The sequence below is a fragment of the Symphalangus syndactylus genome, chromosome 8, assembly GCF_028878055.3.
Source record: "Symphalangus syndactylus isolate Jambi chromosome 8, NHGRI_mSymSyn1-v2.1_pri, whole genome shotgun sequence".
In the NCBI taxonomy this organism is placed as follows: Eukaryota; Metazoa; Chordata; class Mammalia; order Primates; family Hylobatidae; genus Symphalangus; species Symphalangus syndactylus.
The window spans coordinates 146,131,605-146,155,107 of NC_072430.2; the positions used below are offsets into that span (position 1 = coordinate 146,131,605).

The window sequence follows — 23,503 nt, forward strand, 5'->3', positions numbered from 1 at the left end:
AAAAAAACTAGCCGGACATAGGGGCATGTACCTGTAGTCCTACTCAGGAGTCTGAGGTGGGAGGATCGCATGAGCCTGGGAGGTTGAGGCTGCAGTGAGACGTGATTGCACCACTTCACTCCAGCGTGGGTGACAGTAAGACCCTGTCTCAAAAACCAAACAGAAACCCAAACAACTCCCTTAAGGCTGGGCATGGTAGCTCCTACCCGTAATCCCACCCCTCAGGGATGCTGAGTTGGAGGGTTGCTTGAGACCAGCCTGGACAACTCCCTGTCTGTAAGAAACAGAAAAATCAGGCCAGGCACAGTGGCTCATGTCTGTAATCTCAGCACTTTGGGAGGCTGAGGCGAGCAGATCACTTGAGGTCAGGAGTTCAAGACCAGCCCGGCCAAGATGGCAAAACCCCGTCCCTACTAAAAATAGAAAAATTAGCTGGGCATGGTGACACACACCTGTAATCCCAGCTACTGGGGAGGCTGAGGCAGGAGAATTGCTTGAGCCCAGAAGGCGGAGGTTGCAGTGAACCGAGATTATGCCACTGCACTCCAGCCTGGGCGACAGAGAATCGGCTTCAAAAAAAAAAAAAAAATCAGTGGGGCACAGTGGCCCACACCTGTTATTCCAGCTACTCGGGAGGCTGAGGCAGGAGGATTGCTTAAGCGCAGGTGTTTGAGGCTGCAGTGAGCTGTGATTGCGCCACTGCACTGCAGCCTGGGTGACAGAGTGAGACCCTGTCTCTAAAAGAAATTTAAAAATTTCTGTCTCAGAATCCTTGTTTTCCAGTTGTCTGTTTTGAGAAATTTGAGTCCTACAAAAAAGTTCAGTGAGTCATGGCCACAAACCCTCCACCTAGATCCACCAATTGTATGTTGACACGCTTGATTTTTATGAGCAAGCCTACGAATGAGAGTGTTCCTCAGAGCCACACAGCCTCATCACCACAAAAGAGGTGACGCCACGACTAACCAGGGTCCGTCTTGTCCCCTTGCTGTCCCGGGAACAACCCGTGCAGCTGATTTGTGTTCCTGGTTGAGGGTCCGGTGCTGTGTGTATGTAGTTGCGATGTCTTTCTAGTCTTTAATTGAGAAGGTTCTGCCTCTTTGTTGTTGTCGTTGCTGCTTCGTGGCATTTTTGAAGAGTTCGGGTCAGCTGACCATCCTGCACGCTGGATTTGTCTGCTTCCTCACAGCTGGGCTTGGGTTGAGCCTGTGGCTGAGAGTAGCCTCTGGGTGGCAGTGTCCTCTGCCATCCCGTCCAGGGCCTGCAGTGGGACACTATGTCAGATCCCCGGAGATGCTGTCTTTTTTCCTTTGTAATTAATGAATAATCCAGTGGGGACCCTGAGCGTGTCCTGGTGAGCTGTGTGACTGCTGCCTGGTAATGGTGGTTTTTCTAGCCTGTCCTTTCCTTTCACGTTTATTGGTTGGCGTTCTTGAGAAGAGCCGCCTTTTCTCCCATCACTTAGTGTGCATGTGCTACCTGTCACTGTCCCCTGTCTGTCACTGTCACCTGTCGGTCATTGTCACCTGTCACTGTCACCCGTCACTGCCCATCTTTTTGATGCTTGACGGTCCCACCTTTGGCCGGTGGCCACCTCAGTCTCATGGTGTCTTTTGCCGTGTTCTGGCGTTTTTTGTTTATGTTTTGAGCCCTCCCTTACGTTCTGGGTTAAGCAGATGCTGCAGGCGCCTCTGAACATTCCCTGCCTGGCCCTGGAACCAGCCTGGCTCCTTTGAGTGGGGAGTGGCGTTGAGAACCCTCGATCTAGACGCCGGGCATGCTCCATGCTCCCGGAGCGTCTTCTCCCATCACCGCACCCTCCGGCTGATGTGTCCTCCGGACCATTGACTCACGGGTGTGTGTAGGCGGAAGGGGTGGGAGCAAGGAAAGGGGTTGCTGAGGAGGCCCGGAGGGAGCGGGTTCTGGCTGTGCTGGCACTAGCCAGGCTGGTGGGCTGCGTGGGTACAGGCTGGCAGGCTGCGTGGATACTTCTGTGATTTTCCTCTCAAGTGCACGTGGCTTTTTCTTGCACCGTTTTGTGTGTGTGCTTTATTTCACAATAAAACTCTTGAATTAAGTATGCATAGAAAATATTTCTTTTTTCTCTGGGTGGCAAGATTATGAAAAGGTTTTCTTACACTTTTCTATATTTTCCAAGTTTGAATTTCACTGTAAGCACCTGGCTTTGTACTGCCCTTTTGCTGTTACACAATCATTTGCTTGCTTGTGGGAGCACTTTCGTGCAGGTCTGCTTGGTTAGTGAAAACACGTCTCCCTTTCTAGGAAGGTTGTGCAGGACCAGTGTTCCCTGTGCAGGCGCCACTGCGTTTCCTGCAGATTCCGACCGGCACTGCAACGGATTCCCTGCCGGAGCTGAGGTCACCAACAGGCTGTCGCCATGGAGACCCCTGGTACTTCTCATTCCCCTGCGCCTGGGGCTCACGGACATCAACGAGGCCTATGTGGAGACGCTGAAGGTGGGTCCTGCCGTGCGGCGCTAGCCCTGGGTCCCCGTCCCCTTCTCCCAGTTTTTAGTCACTTTCAGCGCGTCGTCGTCACGTGGCCATTTGTGCAGCCGGCTCTCGGGGGGGAGTAAACAACCGTGGTTTACACCATTTCCCAAGGGGTGAGTGGGCGTGAGGCACATCCATTGATAGGCGCGTGCTGCTTTGGTTCTGCAAGTGTCAAGGCGAATGTCGAGGATGAAAGCATGAGGCGCTTGTAGGGGGTCCTCGGAACCAGATACCACTCCTCAGCCTGACAGGGAGCTCTGCCCTCTCCTGGGTCTCCACTGTGCCCCGGCCACGCCTGCCCCTCTCCCCCACGGCCCTCTTGGCCTGAGCTCCCTTCGGAGGGTGGGTTGGCCTGTGAGGAAGGGACTTGTGGGCAGGGCTTGGGGATGGGCAGGGCTCTGTGAGGAGCTCCAGCCACAGGCTCCCCCATGTCATGAAAGCAAAAGGCGGCCCGGCGCGGTGGCTCACGCCTGTAATCTCAGCACTTTGGGAGGCCAAAGCGGGCAGATCACGAGGTCAGGAGTTTGAGACCAGCCTGGCCAACATGGTGAAACCCCGTCTCTACTAAAAATATAAAAATTAGCTGGGCGTGCTGGCGTGCGCCTGTAGTCCCAGCTACTCAGGAGGGTGAGGCAGGAGAATCTCTTGAACCCAGGAGGCGGAGCTTGCAGTGACCCGAGATCATGCCATTTCACTCCATCCTGGGTGACAGTGAGACTCCATCTCAAAAAAAAAAAAAAGCAGAAGGGAAAACCATCCTTTTTTCAGTTAACTCAAATTTTAGACCAAGGAGACACATTTGTATGGAACTGAAATGTGGCTTTCTGTTAAAATTATTCAGTTGTCTGAACTTGGCCCCTCCCTCCAGCCTTCTGCCCATCCTGTGGTGTCTCAGCTGCCCCCACACATAGGCCCTGTCTTCATCGCTTCTGCCCTGTCAGGTCAAAGCACTCATCAGGGCCGCCTCCCCCACCCCTGCTCACATCTGCCAGCACCCCTCACTCCCAGCCTCCCCAAAGCCCACCTCCGACATGAAGCTTCCCTGAGCTGAGCCTGCAGATTGGGTTTCTTGTGCCTGTGGGATGTCCTGTGGTCTTTCCTGGACAGTAAGCTCTTTGGGACCATGTCCTCTCCTGTCCCCTCTTGTGTCACCCAGTTGGGCCTCAGCAGGCCCTTGGGCCCCCTATGGCAGTGGGTGGGGGGACCGTCTGCTCCCGCCTGGGACCTGTGCTCAGTCCCCCGCCCTCCACAGCACTGCTTCATGATGCCCCAGTCCCTGGGCGTCATCGGAGGGAAGCCCAACAGCGCCCACTACTTCATCGGCTACGTTGGTGAGTCCAGGGTTCCCACCGTGTCCCTGTGGGCGTGTGCCCTTGAAGGGCATTCTGTGAGCAGGTCCCACACTCCAGGTGGCCACTTGAGCCCACTGGTGGAAAAGCAGCATGCCCTGAGGCATTTTCAGCCTGGTTGCGGGCGGCCTCCTGTGTGCCCCTTTCCCTGATGGTCTGGTGCCCTCGGCTCCCTCCCTACCTCCTGCCCACTGCTTCTCAGCGTGATGTGGGTGCAGTGGGTCTGAAGCGCGGCCTCCTCTGTCCCTTTCCTCTGCTGGCTCGGCCGCCCAGGTGAGGAGCTCATCTACCTGGACCCCCACACCACGCAGCCAGCCGTGGAGCCCACTGACGGCTGCTTCATCCCGGACGAGAGCTTCCACTGCCAGCACCCGCCGTGCCGCATGAGCATCGCAGAGCTTGACCCGTCCATCGCTGTGGTACGTGGCGGCCACCTGAGCACACAGGCATTTTGTGCTGAATGCTGTTTGGGAATGACGAGGAAAACTTTTGGATTTTTGCTTTTTTTTTTCAACATGCTGGGATAAGTACTGTGTTCATGTGGTTGGGAATCTGAAGGGCACAAGAGCCTGAACTGTGTCCTTGCACCCTCACGTCCCTCCCCCAGGCACCACCTCCTGTGCAGCCTTCATGGCCTTTGAGTGGCCCGGAGAGCGTGTGTCTGGATGTGAGTGTGTGTAGGCACGTGCTGAGTGTGCATGGATGAGTGTGAGCCATGGTGAGTGTGTCCCCCTCACACCCACATTTAAAGACATGGGCAGTCCCTCCACCCACTCCTGCGCCACCTTCGTCACACCCACATTTAAACACTGCCTCATTCCCGGAAGATTGGGTGAGGTTTAACAAATGCACACCACATAACATCTCATGGGTGAATCAAGGCACAGCAACGTAGTGGAGCCTGAGGGGAGCCAGGCACTGGTGCAGGGGGCCATGCAGAGGGCACCCTCGGAGCTCTGTTCCCGGCCACAGGAGCCAAGGCAGGCTGGAGTGTCCAGCACCTGCATGCTGGGGGCCTCTGCTGTGCCACTGGCAGTGGGAATGGAAGCCCCCACCTCTTAGCTGACTGCAGATGGGGGTGTCCTGTTCTGCTTGTCATTTCGTTTTAGGGGTTTTTCTGTAAGACTGAATGCAGATGGGGGTGTCCTGTTCTGCTCATCGTCATGTCGTTTTAGGGGTTTTTCTGTAAGACTGAAGATGACTTCAACGACTGGTGCCAGCAAGTCAAAAAGGTTTGTAGCCGCCCCACCACCCACAGCCGAGCTGAGCCACCCGGGGGTGTGCAGGGGTCAAAGGCCAGCGTCCAGGTCTCAGGCAGCCTCACTGGGCCGTGGGGAGCTTTGTCCCGCCTGGCACAGCTATGTGGCTGAACAGGGTGGGGCGTCCCGGATTGCCCACCTGGCAACACGGTTAACAACCCTGGGGACGGATGTTGCGTGTTGACTTTAGAATGGGATTTCCAGCATCCTCATCTCCTGTTGAGATGGGGGTGGTGATGGGGTGCTGAGCTGCGCTGGCCTAGTGCGTGTGGCCCACCCTCCTCTGCCATTGCAGTCAGACTGCTGTGTGTTGATAACCACATTGGGTTCTCATGTAGCCTTTAGTGTGGAAGCTACCTCTGTTTTCTCATCAGTGAGATGGGATGACAGTCAGGTTTGTCCACTGGCTGTGGCCGGCCGGCCCCTTTCTCTTGGCTGCAGCAAGGACTGGGGTGAGGCTGCACCTAACGGCCATGTCTCGCTAATAGCTGTCTCTGCTCGGAGGCGCCCTGCCCATGTTTGAGCTGGTGGAGCAGCAGCCTTCACACCTGGCCTGCCCCGACGTCCTGAACCTGTCCCTAGGTGAGAGCTGGCAAGTCCAGGTGGGGTCCCTCGGGGGTACGATCTGTGCCCTTGCTTCCCCAGTCCTGGCCCCCTTGGTTTTGACCATTAAGGTGTGTGTGAGCCTGAGCCGTGAGCACTTGGCAGTGGTTTGCCTGTGAGACCAGGTATGGAGTGGAGCGTCCCCTCCTCCAAGCTTGCGCCCAGCAGCCCAGGACCCACCTCATCTTCCCCACCTGCGCTGCCTGCCCAGGGCACTGTGGAGCTGGGCGTGCTCCCATGGAGTCCTCAGGGCTCTGGAGCAGACAGAACATGCAGGCTCTGTGATGACGCAGTCCTGGGTGGGGGACTGGTCCACTTGGGCACCACTGGCCATGGGTGGCGTAGACCCCTTGGACCATGACCAGCATGCCGAAGGAGCCGGCCTGGGCTCGTGCAATGAAGTGAGTGGCCGTGAGCTCGTCCTCCTCATGCCTGTCTCACTGTGAGAAACTCTACAAGGCAATGACAATGGAACCACTCCTGATGACCACAAGGGTCAGGGTGCAGCGAGGGAGACGTGGGACAGAGGCCCCCTCAGGCCTGAGATTGTGCCGGCCGCCCCCTGCCCTCCTCACCCTGTCCTGTTCCTCTTCTCTGCTCCCTCCCCCCATCCGCAGGTCTCCACAACCCCCCAGGCCTGTTCACACTCGCATGGGGACAGCTGTCTGTGGGCTGCAGAGCAGGCGCTGCTCAGTCCGCCCCGCGCCAAGAGCACTTGACTCACACCCAGGTGTCCCACCCAAGATGCCTGATGAGCTGTGTCCTGTTCCTTCTAGATTCTTCTGATGTAGAGCGACTGGAAAGATTCTTCGACTCAGAAGATGAAGACTTTGAAATCCTGTCCCTTTGAAAATCCTGGGGTCGGGGGTGGCACCTGTGAGAGCCTGGGGCTCCTGGTGCCGCCACGTTTCATCCATCCCGCCCGCTCGCCTGCCGAGGGCCGCGCCCCGTGCTGCCTCCCCCCAGAGGGCCACCCGCTCTGCTCGTGGACTGAGGCTGCGCTGCCCGGGAGGCCTTACTGCTTGGTGTCAGACTGCCCAGCTCAGAGTGCCCGTCAGGGCCTGTGCATCTGCACGCAGAGCCGTCTGTTAGGAGCTTCCAGAGCGTTCTCTCGACACTGCCAGCCCCGCGTTAGCGCCTGGGCCTCAGTCCCACTTGCTCCCAGGCGCCGGTTCTGTGGTTGGTTTGGAATTAAAGGCCTGTTTGAAGTTGTCAGACACAGACATGAATTTGTGGGGCGCTTCCTGAGTCAGAGTCTCAGAAGACCCGTGCAGGCTGGCGTGAGAGGAGCGACAGCCACGCTGCAGCCCCATGCCCAAGGACTGGGCTGCTCTCAAGGGGAGCGCCCACCGCTGTGTCCTGTCTGCCCAGCCTGGCTCACCAAGGGCTACCTCAGTGGGAGATGAGGTTGGAGGAACGAAGGCAAGGTTCCTCCTTGCTTTGGGGAGAAAAGTATTCAGGAAGTGGGTGTGTGGGAAACCTGAAGATGGCGTGCACGGGACACGGCGTGGGCGTCCTGGGCAGAAGGGCGGCTGGCTGTCCTGGAGCTGCTGCTGGAGCCTGCCCTCAGAGTGTCCCTTTCCAGTGCTGTGGCATTCTGTGGCAGCTTCCCCAGGTGTGGTGACGGGTGGGGCAGGGCCTCCACCTGTGACAGGCTTGAGGGTGGACGGCGTGCCTCTCCCAGGAGCCTTCCCCGTGTCCTTGCCTTGCTGAGAATTGCCCTCCCATGTCACTGCGGTGTTAGGTGGTTTAGGGCCAAAAGGGGAAAACCACTTGAGCCTTGTGGTGTGTAGTGGGCAGACACCACAGGGTGGCATCACCTGATGGCATTTCCAGAACCTCAGCCCTGATTCCAGCACCCACCACCGCCTGACCCTGTGTAACCTGCTGTCCTGGGTCCCAGAGTGCACTCTGCCCCGCTGCTCTGCTGCCTGTCCTGGGAAAGTAGCTTTGCCCTGCTAGGAAATGTAAACAGGAGGGCTTGGGGAGCATGGGCACCTTTCTCATGAGCAGCTACTGCGGTGTTGGCAGGACTCGCTGCTGCTGCTGCTGCTTGTGTAGGTGGGGGAACCAGAGATCCCTGCGGACATTCGCCAGACACTCGGACACTCGGCACTGACCGGCCCACCTGGGTAGCAGAGGACACCCCAGCCCCCCCAAGCATTGAAGACATAGTTTATTTCCTCGTATCCTTTCTCCCTTGGGTGTAGTTGGGGTGGGGAAGGAGGGAAGGCTGGGGCGATCTCCATTCCTTGGGCCCTGTGTCCGGGTTCGTGGTGCGCCGCTGTGCTGGGAGCTGTGGGGCCTGCTGCAGTGGGAGTGTGTGGGACACCTTGACCAAAGGGGAGCTTTGTCTTGTGTGTTTTGAAAAAGGCTTAATGAAGAGAATGTTGTTCGTTCTTAGTAGTATAGTTTGCAATTCTTAATGGCAAATAATAAGTTTCAGTAGAAAACAAACCTTGTGTCTATTTTTTCCTCAAGTTATAATTGAATGTGATTTCCAGAAAAAAATAAGTGAATGTTTTAGCCCGTAGTATCACATGTAAAGGATGTGGCTGCCTGTGTGGTGGGCTGTGGGAGCCTGAGCAGGTGTGTCCCCAGCCCTGGCGGGGGTCTGTCCTGCCTGCAGCCTGGCTCTCTACGAGCCGTGGCATCCGTCCTCTCATACAACCCTAGAAGGAAAAAGTGCAAGGGAAATAGGATTTTAGGGAAGTAAAATGGCAGTTCCCGTTCTTCAGCAGGAGGAAGTCGCAGAAAGTGCCTGGAGTTGCAGGGCTTGCCTCGATTTGAATCACAGCAAAGCCTTCCCCAAGCGAGCAGTGACTGTCCTGGCCTGTGGGAGACCATGCCTGGGGCACAGCAGGGGGCTTGGTGAGGACATTGCTCACTCTGGCCAGTGCATCCCGGTGGGCAGCCCTGGTATAGGTGTGAAGGGCCCAAAGCCAGACAGGAGGGGGCCCTGCTGGGTCCCCGGTGAGGTGGCTGAGGACTTGTGGCCTCTCAGATGCTCGTATTCGCTTCTTGTGGCTGCTCTAAAAGATGACCACATTCAGTGCCTGGAACAGCACAGCCTCTTCCAGACCCGGAGGGCAGCCACGTGGTGCTGTGGGCTCTAGGGGAGAACGCTGCTGTGCCCTTCTAGCTCCTGGATGCCAGAAACTGCTTGGCTCATGGCTCTTGCCTCCAGCCTCAGCCAGCAACATGGCATCTCTCCGGCTTCTGCTGCTGGCATCTCACTTCCTGACTCGGACCGCCTGTCTCCCTGTTACACGGACCCCTGTGATGGGCCAGGCATGGTGGCGCCAGCCTGTAATCCCAGCTCTTTTGGGAGGCTAAGGTGGGAGGATCACTTGAGCCCAGGAAAGAGAGGCTGCAGTGAGTCAAGACTGCACCACTGGACTCCAGCCTGGGCGACAGAGCGAGAGTCAGTCTTAAGACAACAAAAAAAGGCCTCTGTGATGACACTGGGCCCACTGGATAGTCCAGGAAAGTCTCCCATCTGAAGGTTCCTCACCCAGGCCCATCCCACAGCCCCTGGCAATGCTCACCCAAGAGTGAAATCCTGTCGTTCTGCCTGGATTTGTCTCTTGGCCACAGAAGGGTGCTGAGACCCACAGCTGCTGCCCCCACAGATGGGGGACCCTGCCTGCCTTCTACTCCAGCACACTGTGTGCTGCTGTCTACCCGGAGAGTGCTGTGGGACAGATTCTACCAAGAGTGTCAAATCATTCCTTCTAAAAGTGTCATTTAAAAGGGGATGCAATGGGCCGGCATGGTGGCTCATGCGTGTACTCCCAGCACTTTGGGAGGCCAAGGCAGGTGGATCACTGAGCCCAGGAGTTTAAGACGAGCCTGGTTGGCAACATAGCGAAATCCTGTCTCTACAAAAAATTAGCCAGGCATGGTGAAGGCCTGTAGGCCTTGCTACTCAGCAGGCTGAAGTGGGAGGATCACCTGAGCCCAGGAGGTCAAGGCTGCAGTGAGCCACGATCGTGCCACAGCACTCCAGCCTGGGCGACAGACCGTTTCCAAAAAAAAATAAAAAATAAATGATTGATAGGATGAGAAGTTAAGCTCCAGGGTTGCAATGAAAATAGCAGTTAACTTAGGTACGTTCAGGATGTAAGCTGTGATGACACTCGGATGTAGCCTGGCTGGACCCAGTGCGCCCAGGGCATGGCTGTGACTGTTCAGACCCACAGTGGGACTCCCTCAACTAGGCAGGAACCAAGGTCCAGAAAGGCCCTGCTGGGCCCAATGAAGGCTCTTCTCTCCTGGGACGGAGGTTCCCATTCAAAGCCAGCTCCATCCTCAGTCTAAGAAAAGTGAAGCATTCCTCCTTTCGGCCGGAACCGCTGTCTTCCAGTAATTCACCAAAATGACAAACACAAAGGGAAAGAGGAGAGGCACCCGATATATGTTCTCTAGGCCTTTTAGAAAACATGGAGTTGTTCCTTTGGCCACATATATGCGAATCTATAAGAAAGGTGATATTGTAGACATCAAGGGAATGGGTACTGTTCAAAAAGGAATGCCCCACAAGTGTTACATGGCAAAACCGGAAGTCTACGGTGTTACCCAGCATGCCGTTGGCATTGCTGTAAACAAACAAGGGCAAGATTCTTGCCAAGAGAATTAATGTGTGTATTGAGCACTCTAAGAGCCAAGATAGCTTCCTGAAACGCGTGAAGGAAAATGATCAGAAAAAGAAAGAAGCCCAAAGAGAAAGGTACCTGGGTTCAACTAAAGCGCCAGCCTGCTCCACCCAGAGAAGCACACTTTGCGAGAACCAATGGGAAGGAGCCTGAGCTGCTGGAACCTATTCCCTATGAATTCATGGCATAATAGGTGTTAAAAAAATAAAGGACCTCTGGGCTGTAAAAAAAAAAAAAAAAAGTGAAGCGTTCCACAAACAATTTCCAGGTCAATTTTTACTAGTGTCTGGAAGACATTTAGGAGAATTCCAACTGATTACCATTTACAATGATCACAATGAAACTGCTCAGAGTTACCACTGAACTTCAGTAAGAAAATACAACAGAGTGCCATCAGGACAGGGGAGAGGGCAGGAGACCGCTCCATCGCTCTGCTCATGTCCACACTGCCAAGGTCCCCACCATGGGGGTCCCCAGTGCACCCCAGCTCCGGGGCAGAAGAGGCAGCCTGCAGATCTCGCTGCTGGGAAAGAGCTCCTGAAGTTGGGTCTGGATACCGCTGGGGACGGGGCCTTCCGCGAGTCTCCCACCTCTCGAGGGACTGCAGGGACAGGCGTCTCCAGTGGGCAGCCTCAGGTTACTTCCACAGCTCCCCCAGCGGCTTCTCTGTGGCGGTGCGGATGGCATCCTCAGAGAGCACACGGATGTCCTCATGGAGAGCTTCGATGCTTTTGGAAGCATCCACCATCTGTTCCCACCGGGGTTTCAGGAGAAAAAGAGGCTCATCAGCACATTCCAGGCTGGTCACGGGAGCCCACGCCTGTAATCCCAGCACTTTGGGAGGCCCATGAGGGAGGACTGCTTGTACCCAGGAGTTTAAGACCAGCCTGGGCTACACAGGGACACCCCATCTCTACGAAAAATGTGGCACCACTGTACTCCAGCCTGGGTGACACAGTAAGACCCTGTCTCAAAACACCACGTTTCATTCTGTCCTCTGTGCTCGTGGGGATTTCACACAGGCCGGGCTCTGGAAGGCCAACCTGAACCTCCTGGCACAGTGTGGTGACCTCACCTTTCTTGGAACCTCAACCTTGACGGTGTCCACAGCAGAGTCACCTGGCATTCCTGCCACAGCCCTGATGCAGGAGAAACATGACATGCCAACTGCCCACTCCTGCTTTAAGCCGACCTCGGCCTCCTTGTGACCCCAACTCCGATGAGTGCCCACTTGCAGGACTGAGGCGCAGCCCACAGCACAGCCAGGCCCACGCAGCCCACCAGGTCGAAGTGACTGTCCCTCCAGCTCGCAAGCGGCGAGTCGGAGCAGAGGGCACACGCTGCCCTGCCCACGCTCCTGTGGCTCCTGGGCACGGCCTGGAATGTGAGGAAGTTTCCGCAGCAGAAGCCAGACAGCAGGACCAGTGCAACACTGGGCCTGATCATCCTTGAGGGGAAGATGAATTTGGTCCTAACAGCTGTGCTGCACAATGGCGTGAAGGGTGCAAGGAATGTGGGGAGGGCCTGAGCCCGCAGGACAGCCTTCTCTCCACCAGAAGGCAGGCAGTGAGAGGGACTCAGAAGCGCTGGTGTCTCAACGGCATCCCGGCTTCTGCTGTCGGGTGGCACAGGACCCTCCTCAAGCTTCTGGGACAGCAAATTCTAGAAAATCTGCCAGGGGCGTAGAAGGCACTTGGAAGAATCTAACCATTTCATGAGGTGTGACCGTGATGGAAGGAGAGTGACTCTCTACACAAGGGCCACCTTCCCAGATGCCTCTCGCTGGCCACTGTGCAGCCACACAGCTGTCGCCCAGAACCGCCCAAGATGAGGCTCTCCAGGCAGATGACTGCCAGAGAGAATCCCACACTGCCAGAAGAGGGCGCTGCTATCCCGCCTGTGTTCCGGGAAATGCAAAGCTGCGTGACCAGCATCATCTGCAGGCACAGCCAGTGGGGCTGGGGCGAGACCCTTGGCCCTGCTATGGTGGAGGAGCTCAAGGGACTGAAGCTCCGCGGGCTGTGGCCACAAGCGACAGTGCTGGCGCCCGACATGCCAGAAGCCCTGGCTGCCGTCCAGAAAGAGGCCATGTGGGCAGTGGTGGGCACGGGCAACCGGGGTCTGGGGGAGAGGTGGGGGCTGCGGTTGGGAGGAGCAGAGGCGGCCGGCCTGCGTGTCCACTGGGAGCGGAGAGTCCAGCGTCCTGGGAGTGGACAGAGAGTGGAGCCAGACCTGGGACTGCTGAGACTGAAGGAGGCAGGGCTGAAGGGAAAGCCAGCACACAGCACCCTCCTAAACTCAGACAGCCAGGTGCGGCTGCAGGGCCCATGCCCAGCGAGAGGCCCGCACCAGAGGACACAGTGGCAGGAGCAGGCAGGCGCTTGTGTCTGAACAGGGGCTGAGGATGTGGAGGATTGCGCAGACTGTCACCTGACCCACCAGACAAAGCGCCAAATGTCAACATTTAGCAAAACTCACGGGGTTAGAATTTGCTGGCACTGGCTGCGTGAGGTGGCACACGCCTATAATCCCAGCACTTTGGGAGGCCGAGGCGGGCAGATCACCTGAGGTCAGGAGTTGGAGACCAGCCTGTCTCTACAAAAAAAAGTAGCCAGGCATGATGGCAGGTGCCTGTAATCCCAGCTACTCGGGAGGCTGAGGCAGGAGAATCACTTGAACCCAGGAAGCGGAGGTTGCAGTGAACCGAGATTGTGCCACTGCACTCCAGCCTGGGTGACAGAGCGAGATTCTGTCTCAAAAAAAAAAAAAAAAAAAAAAAAATTTGCTGGTACTGAGAACCCCAAACGACTCCCGGGGCTCCACATCTGGGAAGACCAGACAGAAACGGCAGCAGCTTCGCTGGCACAACTGTGCCAGTCACCACAGGGTGTAACCCTGCACCATTTCTCAATGGTTCCTAGTGTGCAATTCTGGGATTCTCACCTTCCAGTTCAAAGTTGTGTCTCTCATGAGCTGGTGGAAACACTGGAGCGCCCGCTCCTGGAACGCCCCGTTCTCATAGCGCTCGTGGCCAAACGCTCCCCGCTTGGCAGCATCCGCCAGCTGTAACTGGAGGAATAGGACCAGGTCGGGTTTGGGAAGGCCCACGTCTGGCTGTTTACACCAATCTAGGGAAAAATTCTGCCAAGAAAGAACCCAACAGTTAAAGCTTAGTGTGGTCTTGGTTTTTGTTTCAAAAGTCATAAAAACAGGAAAAAATGAGGGGACATTTGGTGAGGTACCAAGACATGAGACTGTTTATATTGTGGCTCGTTAAATTTTTTTTTTAGACGGAGTCTCACTCTGTCGCCCAGGCTGGAGTGCAGTGGCGCGATCTCGGCTCACTGCAAGCTCCGCCTCCCGGGTTCACGCCATTCTCCTGCCTCAGCCTCTCCGAGTAGCTGGGACTACAGGCGCCCGCCACCACGCCTGGCTAATTTTTTGTATTTTTAGTAAAGACGGGGTTTCACCGTGGTCTCCATCTCCTGACCTCGTGATCTGCCCGCCTCGGCCTCCCAAAGTGCTGGGATTACAAGCGTGAGCCACTGTGCCCGGCTCGTTTAATTTTTTTTTTTTTTTTTTTTTGAGACGGAGTCTCGCTGTCACCCAGGCTGGAGTGCAGTGGCGTGATCTCGGCTCACTGCAAGCTCCGCCTCCCAGGTTCACGCCATTCTCCTGCCTCAGCCTCCTGAGTAGTTGGGACTACAGGCGCCCACCACCACGCCCGGCTAATTTTTGTATTTTTAGTAGAGACGGGGTTTCACCGTGTTAGCCAGGATGGTCTCGATCTCCTGACCTCGTGATCCGCCCGCCTCGGCCTCCCAAAGTGCTGGGATTACAGGCATGAGCCACCACGCCCGGCCCGGCTCGTTTAATTTTTAAAACCTCAAATGTGTTGGTTTCTCCAATGTCACCTTCTCGTTTTTCCTTTGTAAACAGACAAGCGGACAGAAAAGTAGGTAGGTAGAATGGCTCCCGGCCCCCGCCACCCACAGCCCAGGCTCCATGGAGGCCCTCCTAGCGCAGCTACAGGCCTGCCGGCCAGGAGGAAGCAGTCTATGTACAGAGCCCCTGGAGACCCCCGGCCTAGGACGCCCGCAGCAGAGAGCAGCTGGGTCTGGACACAGGCACGAGGTCCTTGGCAGTGTCTTTTCTGCCACACACAGGCCAGGGTCTCATCTCCCATGGAAGAGCAGGAAGAAGACAGGCACTCCTAGAGCCTGTCATGTGCCAGCCCTGTGCCAGCCTAGACTCATCCACTGGCCCTCCTTGCCAGGGCTGTGTGAGCACCCTCTCTCCCTCCCTTACTCATCCCATCTCCCTCCAAATGCTGTCCGGCTTCCAGAGGAAAGGTAGGACCAGAAAGGCTGTGACTCCAGGCCACACATCACACAACGGCACGAGCTGAGGGAAGGCGTCCACCAGCACCTCCCATAGAGCCTGCGGCTCTGTCAGCTGATCCGCAAGCAGGAAGAAGCAAAGGAATCATAAGCCTTGTCCTCCTTATTACACAATATTTCAGAAGGGAAGGACTCAAGCTAACACATGAAGAAATGGCAGAATTAAAAAGTGAGGGCGTGGCCGGGCACGGCGGTTCATGCCTGTAATCCCAGCACTTTGGGAGGCTGAGGCGGGTGGATCACGAGGTCAGGAGATCGAGACCATCCTGGCTAACACGGTGAAACCCTATCTCTACTAAAAATTAAAAAAAAAATTAGCCAGGCGTGGTGGCAGGTGCCTGTAGTCCCAGCTACTCAGGAGGCTGAGGCAGGAGAATGGCGTGAAGCTGGGAGGCGGAGCTTACAGTGAGCCGAGATCACACCACTGCACTCCAGCCTGGGCGAGAGAGCGAGACTCTGTCTAAACAAAAAACAAATAAATAAAAAGTGAGGGCGGTTATCATGAAAAATAACCACATTATCCTTCTTTTTACTGTCTCTTTAAGGGACAGAGCTGGGCGCGGTGGCTCACAGCTGTAATCCCAGCACTTTGGGAGGCTGAGGTGGGAGGATCACTTGGGCCCAAGAGTTGAAGGTTATAGCAAGCTTTGATTGTTCCACTGCACTCCAGCCTGGGCAACAGAGGGAGACGCCCTCTTTCAAAAAAAGGAGAAAAAAAGTACTACAAATGAACCATCTTTGAAAATGCATCTGGAGGCTGGGTGCAGTGGCTCATGCCTGTAATCCCGGCACTTTGGGAGGCTGAGATGGGTGGATCACTTGAGGTCAGGAGTTTGAGACCAGCCCGGCCAACATGGTAAAACCCCGTCTCTACTAAAAATAGGAAAATTAGCTGGGCACGGTGGCGCGTGCCTATAATCCCAGATACTCGGGAGACTGAGGCAGGATAATCGCTTGAACCCGGGAGGCAGAGGTTGCAATGAGCTGAGATCGCGCCACTGCACTCCAGCCTGGGTGACAGAATGAGACTCCGTCTCCAAAAAAAAAGCATGTGGATCCAAATAATCCAAATAACAACCATGGTTCTATCTGTGAAACAATCTCTAGCTACATAAATGTTTGCTCTTCTTATTGATAAAACCAAATTAATCTAGCAAAGAGATAAAAGGAATGTAAGAATCACAAAACTCTGCAGAGTACTCTGAGGCATATCACTCGTACTCGCATTCAAGGGCAGTCCTGGGTCCATACATCTGTGCTCACCCGACAGGAGGCCAAGTGGCACTCACCTCCTTGGCACCGGTGAAGGCCACACCAGAAAATGCGTATCTGTCCACGACGAGGGTCACACCCTGGCTCAACTTTTCCTTAATTAACGGCCTGAAAAACAGAGGATGCTCCTGAGCCCTGGTCCTGGTTTCATAGGCCTTGAACTGTCAAGCTTAAATTATCCTAACAGGCCATGCACTGTGGCTCACCCCTATAATCCCAGCACTTTGGGAGGCTGAGGCGGGCGGATCACAGGGTCAGGAGATCAAGACTATCCTTGCTAACACGGTGAAACCCCGTCTCTACTAATACAAAAAATTAGCTGGACATGGTGGCAGGCACCTGTAATCCCAGCTACTCGGGAGGCTGAGGCAGAAGAATTGCTTGAACCCAGGAGGTGGAGGTTGCAGTGAGCCGAGATCACACCACTGCATTCCAGCCTGGGTGACACAGCGAGACTCCATCTCAAAAAAAGAAAAAAAAATTATCCCAACAATACAACTCAGAAATCTCATACGACAACAAGTACAGCACAGTGATTTGTAACCTTACTTTTAATCCAAAAAGGTCTGGATCTTCTCTAGAAGATGCCATACCCACCCCTCCAGCAAAACTCAACATGGAAAAGATAACCTTACTAAATAGTAACAAACGCAACTGGTAAAGTTCAATGTTCCAGAAACACGGCAGGGGAAAGGAGAAGCACTGTCAGCTGTCTGGGCAGAGAGCCAGCACTACCCTGTGGAGGAAGAGGAAAGCACAGGCCAAGAAGAGCGCAGAGGATGACGGCGGGGAAGCGTGGGCACAGCCAGCAGGTGACTCGTCCATGGAGGGAAGCACAGGCCAAGGAGAGCGCAGAGGATGATGGCGGGGAAGCGTGGGCACAGCCAGCAGGTGACTCGTCCACGCTCATGACCCCTAGCCTGGACTGCAAGGATGTTCTCAACCAAATACCGCAAGTCCACCATCATCCCTACAGCCGCCAAGATCACGGATGTACAAAGACACGGGGCCTGACACTAGTGAGAAGCACTGCTCAAGACAGAGAAAGAAAAGTCCGATTCATTCGACTCAGCCAGTCTCACTGGGGCCTTCAAATCACAGGGGCACCCACATAAGGAGTCAATTGGCCTCTGACAAAGCAGCAGAGGGATGCAATGGCGCAAACGCGTTTTCCTCAACAAACGCTACTGGAACAACTGGACATCCTCATGAAACAGAATAAATCTACACCAGACCGTATACCCTCCACAAATATAAATTCAAAATGAATCGCAGGCCTGGCACAGTGGCTCATGCCTGTAATCCCAGCTGTCAAGGAGGCAGAGGCGGGAGGATTGCTTCAGCCCAGGAGCCCCAGACCTGCCTGGGCAATATAGTGAGACCCCATTCTCCACAAAAAGGGAAAAAAAAAAAAAAAAAGACAAAATGAATCACAGACCCAAATGTAAAATGCAAAACTATGTAACACAGGAGAAAACTTAGATCACCTGGGGTTTGGCAGACTGTTTAGATACAAAAACCAAAGGCACAACCCATGAGAGAATTGATTAAGGTGGACTTCACAAAAATAAAAGCTTTCTGCTTTGTGAGAGACAGTGTCAAGAGAAGGACAGGACAGCCGGGCGTGGTGGCTCATGCCTGTGAGCCCAGCACTTTTGGAAGCCATTTGGTGGGATGGATCCCTTGAGACCAGGTGTTTGAGACCAGCCTGAGTAACAACAGTGAGACCCCATCTCTACAAAAAAGGTAAAAATTAGCCAGGGATAGTGGCACGCACCTGCAATCCTAGCTACTTGAGGCTGAGGCACCCCGGAGTTTAACGGTGCGTAAGCTGTGATCATGCCACAACATTCCAGCCTGGGCAACAGAGCAAGACATTTCTCTTACAAAAAATAAGGCCAGGCAGGGTGGCTCATGCCTCTAATCACAGCACTTTGGGAAACCAAGGCAGGAGGACTGCTTGGGTCCAGGAGTTCAAGACCAGCCTGGCAACAACAGTGAGACTCCATCGCTACAAAAAATTTTACAAGAATTAGCCAAGTGTGTTAACGTGCCTGCAGTTGCAGCTACTTGGGAGGCTGAGGTGAGAAGATCACTTGAGCCCGGGAGGTCGAGGCTGCAGTAAGCTGTGATTGCGCACTGCACTCAGCCTGCATGACACAGAGACCCTGTCTAAAAAAAGAAAGGAGAGAGAGAGAAAACGGAAAAGGCAAACCACAGCCTAGGAGAAAATATGTATAAAAGACATTTTATAAAGGACTGTTACCTAAAGCATACAAAGAATTCTTAAAACTCAAAAATAAGAAAACAATCAACCCCCTTAAAAAGTGGGCCAAGGCTGGGCGTAATGGCTCATGCCTATATTCCCAACATTTTGGGAGGTGAAGACAGGTTCATCACTTGAGCCCAGGAATTTGAGTCCAACCTGGGCAACATGGTGAAACCACATTTCCTCAAAAAATACAAAATTGGCGGGGCATGGTGGCTCATGCCTATAATCCCAGCACTTTGGGAGGCTGAGGCGGGTGGATCACCTGAGGTCAGGAGTTCAAGACCAGTCTGGCCAACATGGCGAAATCCCCATCACTAATTAAAAAATAGAAAAATTGGCCGGGCATGGTGGTGGGCACCTGTAATCCCAGCTACTTGGGAGGGTGAGGCAGGAGAATTGCTTGAACCTGGGAGGCGTAGGTTGCAGTGAGCCAAGATCGCCCCATTGCACTCCAGTCTAGGCGACAAGAATGAAACTCTGTCTCAGGAGAAAAAAAGAAAGAAATACAAAACTTAGCATGGTGGCGTGCACCTGTAGTCCCAGCTACTTGGGAGGCTAAGGCAGGAGGATCGCTTGAGCCTAGGGCAGTGAGCCAAGACTGTGCCACTGTACTCCAGCCTGGTTGAGACCCTGTCCCAAAAAAAAAACAGTAGGCCAAAGCACTTAACAGATACCTTATGAAACCAGATACACAGATGGCAAACAAGCATATGAAGATACACCACATCATACGTCAGCAGGGAAATGCAAACTAGAACAATGAGATACCACACACACCTATCAGAATGACAAACATCCAAACACTGACAACACCAAATGCTGGTGAGGATCTGGAAAAATAGGAACCCTCGTTCACTGCTGGTGAGAATGCAAAACGCTGCAGCCACTTTGGAAGACAGTTTAGCACAAGCTTGTCCAACCCGAGGCCCACAGGCTGCATACAGCCCAACACGAATTCATAAGCTTTCTTAGAACATTACGAGTTTTTTTTTTTTTTTTTAGCTCATCAGCAATTGTTAGTGTATTTTATGCATGGCCCAAGACAGTTCTTCCAATGTGGCCCAGGGAAGCCAAAAGACTGGACACCCATGGTTTAGCAGTTCTTTACAAAAATTAATAGTCTTACCACATATTGAAGCAATGATGCTCCCTGGCATTTACCCAAAAGAAGCTAAAGCTTATGATCACACAAAATCCTGCACGAGGATGTTTACAACAGATTGATAACTGCCAAAACTCGGAAGCAACAAAAATGTCCTTTTAGTAGGTGAATGAACTATGGTACATCCAAACAATGGACTATTAATTAGGGCAAAAAAGACATGAACTATTGGTCAGGCATGGTGGCTCATGCCTGTAATCCCAGCACTGTGGGAGGCCGACGTGGGAGGATCACTTGAGGTCAGGAGTTCAAGACCAGTCTGGCCAACATGGTGAAACCCTGTCTCTACTAAAACATAAAAATTAGCTGTGCATGGTCGTACGTGCCTGTAATCCCAGCTACTCAGGAGGCTGAGGCAGGAGAATCGCTTGAACCCGGGAGGCAGAGGTTGCAGTGAGCCGAGACTGCACCACTGCACTCCAACCTGAGCAACACAGCAAGACTCTTGTCTCAAAAAGAAATAAACTATCAAGCCACGGTTAGACATAGAGGAAACTTAAATATCTATTAGAGAAACATGTAACCTGTAGGAGAATAGATGGGCAAAAGAGATGTAGCCCTGGGTACCTGGGATAAGATTATTATCTAAAAAGTAAAATCAGGATTATTCTTCATTTTAAATTGGGCATATACATGTTTCATCACTTTTCTACAAAGCCACAAAAAGCAAAATCAGAAGAACAATTGCCTCCATAAATTCTAGATGTGTTAAAAAGATTATAAAAATGGTCTCATTTTCATTTAAGACTTGGAGTGGGGACAGCCTTTCCAAGCAAGACACAAAGCTAAGCCAGAGAGTAATGCAGTGTTTCATGTAACACGGATGATGAGGAACCAGTGAAAGTTCACCAGCAGGGAACTGGCTAAATGCATCATGGAACAGCTTTTCTAGAGAACATGCTACAGTTAAAAAGAATGAGAAGGGCAGAGTTAGGGGATCTGTAAGTGCAGAAATCTGTAAGGCAGAGTTAGAAAGAAAGCTGTCAAATAATTTGTACGGTATGACCTCATTTATGTTAAAAAACAAAATTCTAACTATAGTAGTTTCTACATAGGTATATAAATGTAAATAAAAACATCTGAAAGAACATACATCAACATTAAGTGTTGAATGAAGAGGAAACCTACTACGATGAGGTAAAACAAAAGTGGTAGGACAGTTCATATAAACTCAATTACTAATGTATCAATATTGGTTATCAGTTTTAACAAATGTAACAGCACATAAATAATGGGAAGGGGGGAAGGCAGGGGTAGTATGTAGTGAGCTCTCTACATACTCTACTTTTTGATCAGTTTTTCTATATACCTAAAGCTGTCTTTAAAACATTAAGTCTATGAGGCCAGGGGTTTGAGACCAGCCTGGGCGATATGGTGTGACCTTGACTCTACATTAAAAAAAAAAAAAATTAGCTGGGCCTGGTAGCATACGCCTATGGTCACAAGCTACTCAGGATGCTGAGGTGGGAGGACTGCTTGAGCCTAGGAAGTTGAGGCTGCAGTGAGCCATGATCGTGCGCCACTGCACTCCAGCCTGGGCCACAGAGCAATACCTTGTCTTAAAAAAAAAAAAAGAAGGCCAGGTGCAGTGGCTCACACCTGCTGTAATCCCAGAACTTCGGGAGGCCGAGGTGAGTGGATCACAAGGTCGAGAGAGACCATCCTGGCCAACATGGTGAAACCCTGTCTCTACTAAAAATACAAAAATTAAATTAAACAATAAAATAAATTAAAATTACAAAAATTAGCTGAGCATGGTGGCACGCGCCTGTAGTCCCAGCTACTCGGGAGGCTGAGGCAGGAGAATCGCTTGAACGTGGGAGGCAGAGGTAGCAGTGAGCCGAGATCGCACCTCTGCCTGGCGACAGAGCGAAACTCCGTCTAAAAAAACCCCAGAAAATGAAGTCTATTAGTTATGGGGTGTGGGGAGCAGGAGGAAGAAACAGCATTCACTAGCGCTCTTTGGGAACTAGGGCGCTTCACCACCTCTGCTCACAGGACTGCTAAATAAAAGAACCTCAGGCCCCAGCATTACTGTCATTGTCATTCAGAATCAAGTGCGGCATTCACTGAATCTCAGGAGGAAGGAAAGTGGCAGGGGCAGAGGCAGCAATGTGCAATGGTTTTTACACTTGTTCCCAGCGATTTGCAGAAAAAAGCAGGTGCACCGAGTGATCCTCCACGTCACTTTTCTTTTGCAAGTAGGAACTCAGTAGTTTGCCGATTTCAGTTGATCTTTCTAGAAAAAAAGTAAAACACACAAAATACAAGTGAGATCAGGCTTTCCCTCTGCATTACAACATAGTTTGGGCTGAATTTCTCCTGGACTCAGGTCTCACTTTGAATTTTACTTTACTAAATCTCTAGACAGGCTTGGATCTTCTGCGGAAGCCAAAGGAATTTCTCTGAGAAATAACAGCAATCTGCAAACAAGCTAGGATGAAAAATGCTTTAGGAAAAAAGAACTCGGTTAGAAAGTAGAGACTTCAAAGAAAGCATTTATAAAATTTGTGGACTGGGTGCCCTAAGATTAAGGTCAACGCTTCACTTGAAAACTTTAAAATACGTGCTATAAAACCCCTGAAAGCGCGAACAGCCATCAAACAAAACACCAGAAAAACCCACAAACACGAAACATGGACTACAAAAGAGCTGGAGGTAACTTCTGGGGGGGCAGACCACGGTTTCGCGCGGGTTTACACGTCCGTCATCACCATACTCGGCGCTTAAAGACACGCAGCGTGGACCCGGCGCGGTGGCGCGGGCCTGTGGTCCCGGCTACCCGGGAGGCTGAGGCGGGAGGATCGCTTGAGCCCGGGAGGTCCGAGATGGCGCCACTGCACTCCAGCCTGGGCGAGACAGCGAGAGCCCGTCTTTTAAAATAAAAACCGCGCAGTTCACAGCACGTCAACCGCAGACAACGAAGCGGAGCACAGAGCCCTGGGAGGGCAGAGGCACCGAAAGCCGCGGCGCACCCCCCGCCGCGCGCACCCACCCGGGAACCGGAGCAGTTCGGCGCGGTGGCCCGCGGCGCACAGCGCTTCCACCAGCTTGCGGCTCTGCGTGCTCTTCCCGGCGCGGTCCACGCCCTCCAGCACTATGAGAGCCCCGCGCCGGGCCGCCATGATCGGCCACCGCCCGCCGCCTGCGTCTCCGCACCGCCTTCCGGAGCTCCCATTGGCCGGCGTCAACAGCGCGCGCCGTGATTGGCTAGTATTTCCCGGCCTCGGCTGCATTCGAAGGGATTGGCCGGGGCTGGGGCGAGGACGACGCGCGGTGGGGCCGACACCGCGCCTGCGCCCTGGGCGGCGCCGCCACTACCGCAGGGTCCTGGGCTTCCGGGGCGGAAACCCGCGCCCCGTGTCCCGTGCGGGCCTCCGTCCTCGGGCGAGCAGGGCCCTTCGCTCCGGGAGGGCAGGTGGCGCGGCGCGGGCTGGACGGCCGGAGACGCGGGGTCAGGGCGCGGACAAGGGGAGAGCAGGGTCGGAGGGGCTCCCGGGCGCTGTTTGCGCAGCGTCGGCTCTCGTTGGCCCCTGGCTGCGCGCAGCGGGCCCGACTCTCACGGCCCTGCGGTGCCCGCTGCAAGCGGGAGGGCTCCGGTCACGCGGCGCGCGAGACGAACGAGCGAGGTGCTTCCCGAAGCGCGGGGCCCAGTGCAGGGGCTCAGCCGGGGCTCCTCCCAGAGCTCACCTGGAGCCCACCACGACTGCGTTCTGGAAACGCTGTGTTTGACAGCGGGCAGGACAGGGGGCTGTGTAGACACTGGCCAGGTGGCAATTGTAGGAAAACCATGGGATGGATAAATGTTCACTGTTGTCCCTGAAGCGCAAAACTGCAGGGCTCTGAAAAGTCCGTGTGTGTGTTTTTGTTGTTGTTTTTGTTTGTTTGAGACAGAGTCTCGCTCTTTCACCCAGGCTGGAGTGCAATGGCGCGATCTCAGCTCACTGCAACCTCAGCCTCCCGGGTTCAAGCGATTATCCTGCCTCAGCCTCCCGACTAGCTGGGACTGCAGGCGGCC

At 53.9% G+C, this 23,503-nt stretch overlaps 2 protein-coding genes across 5 annotated transcripts in view; one reads left to right on the plus strand and one right to left on the minus strand.

The window, feature by feature from the left end:
• Positions 1-8,181, plus strand: part of ATG4B (autophagy related 4B cysteine peptidase) — a 35,694-nt gene extending 27,513 nt beyond the window's left edge. The window contains exons 8-13 of the mRNA XM_055291263.2: positions 2,284-2,477; positions 3,766-3,844; positions 4,136-4,281; positions 5,038-5,094; positions 5,610-5,703; positions 6,501-8,181. Coding sequence (XP_055147238.2) covers positions 2,284-2,477; positions 3,766-3,844; positions 4,136-4,281; positions 5,038-5,094; positions 5,610-5,703; positions 6,501-6,574 — 644 coding nt within the window. The 3' untranslated portion in view covers positions 6,575-8,181. The remainder of the gene's footprint in view (positions 1-2,283; positions 2,478-3,765; positions 3,845-4,135; positions 4,282-5,037; positions 5,095-5,609; positions 5,704-6,500) is intronic.
• Positions 8,182-10,640: 2,459 nt separating this feature from the next.
• DTYMK (deoxythymidylate kinase) lies at positions 10,641-22,827 on the minus strand. Of its 4 annotated transcripts, none has more exons than XM_055291266.2 (5): positions 22,481-22,827; positions 21,616-21,724; positions 16,069-16,159; positions 13,323-13,448; positions 10,641-11,127 (listed from the first exon to the last, which is right to left on the minus strand). In XM_055291266.2, exons 1-5 carry the CDS (start codon positions 22,719-22,721, stop codon positions 11,017-11,019), a joined length of 678 nt encoding a protein of 225 aa, XP_055147241.2. In that variant the 5' UTR covers positions 22,722-22,827; the 3' UTR covers positions 10,641-11,016. The 4 variants fall into 4 exon arrangements, with proteins under 4 accessions (XP_055147241.2, XP_055147239.2, XP_055147240.2 ...); XM_055291264.2 differs by having other exon boundaries at positions 13,323-13,520; XM_055291265.2 differs by lacking the exon at positions 16,069-16,159 and adding an exon at positions 20,579-20,612 and having other exon boundaries at positions 13,323-13,520.
• Positions 22,828-23,503: the final 676 nt, after the last annotated feature.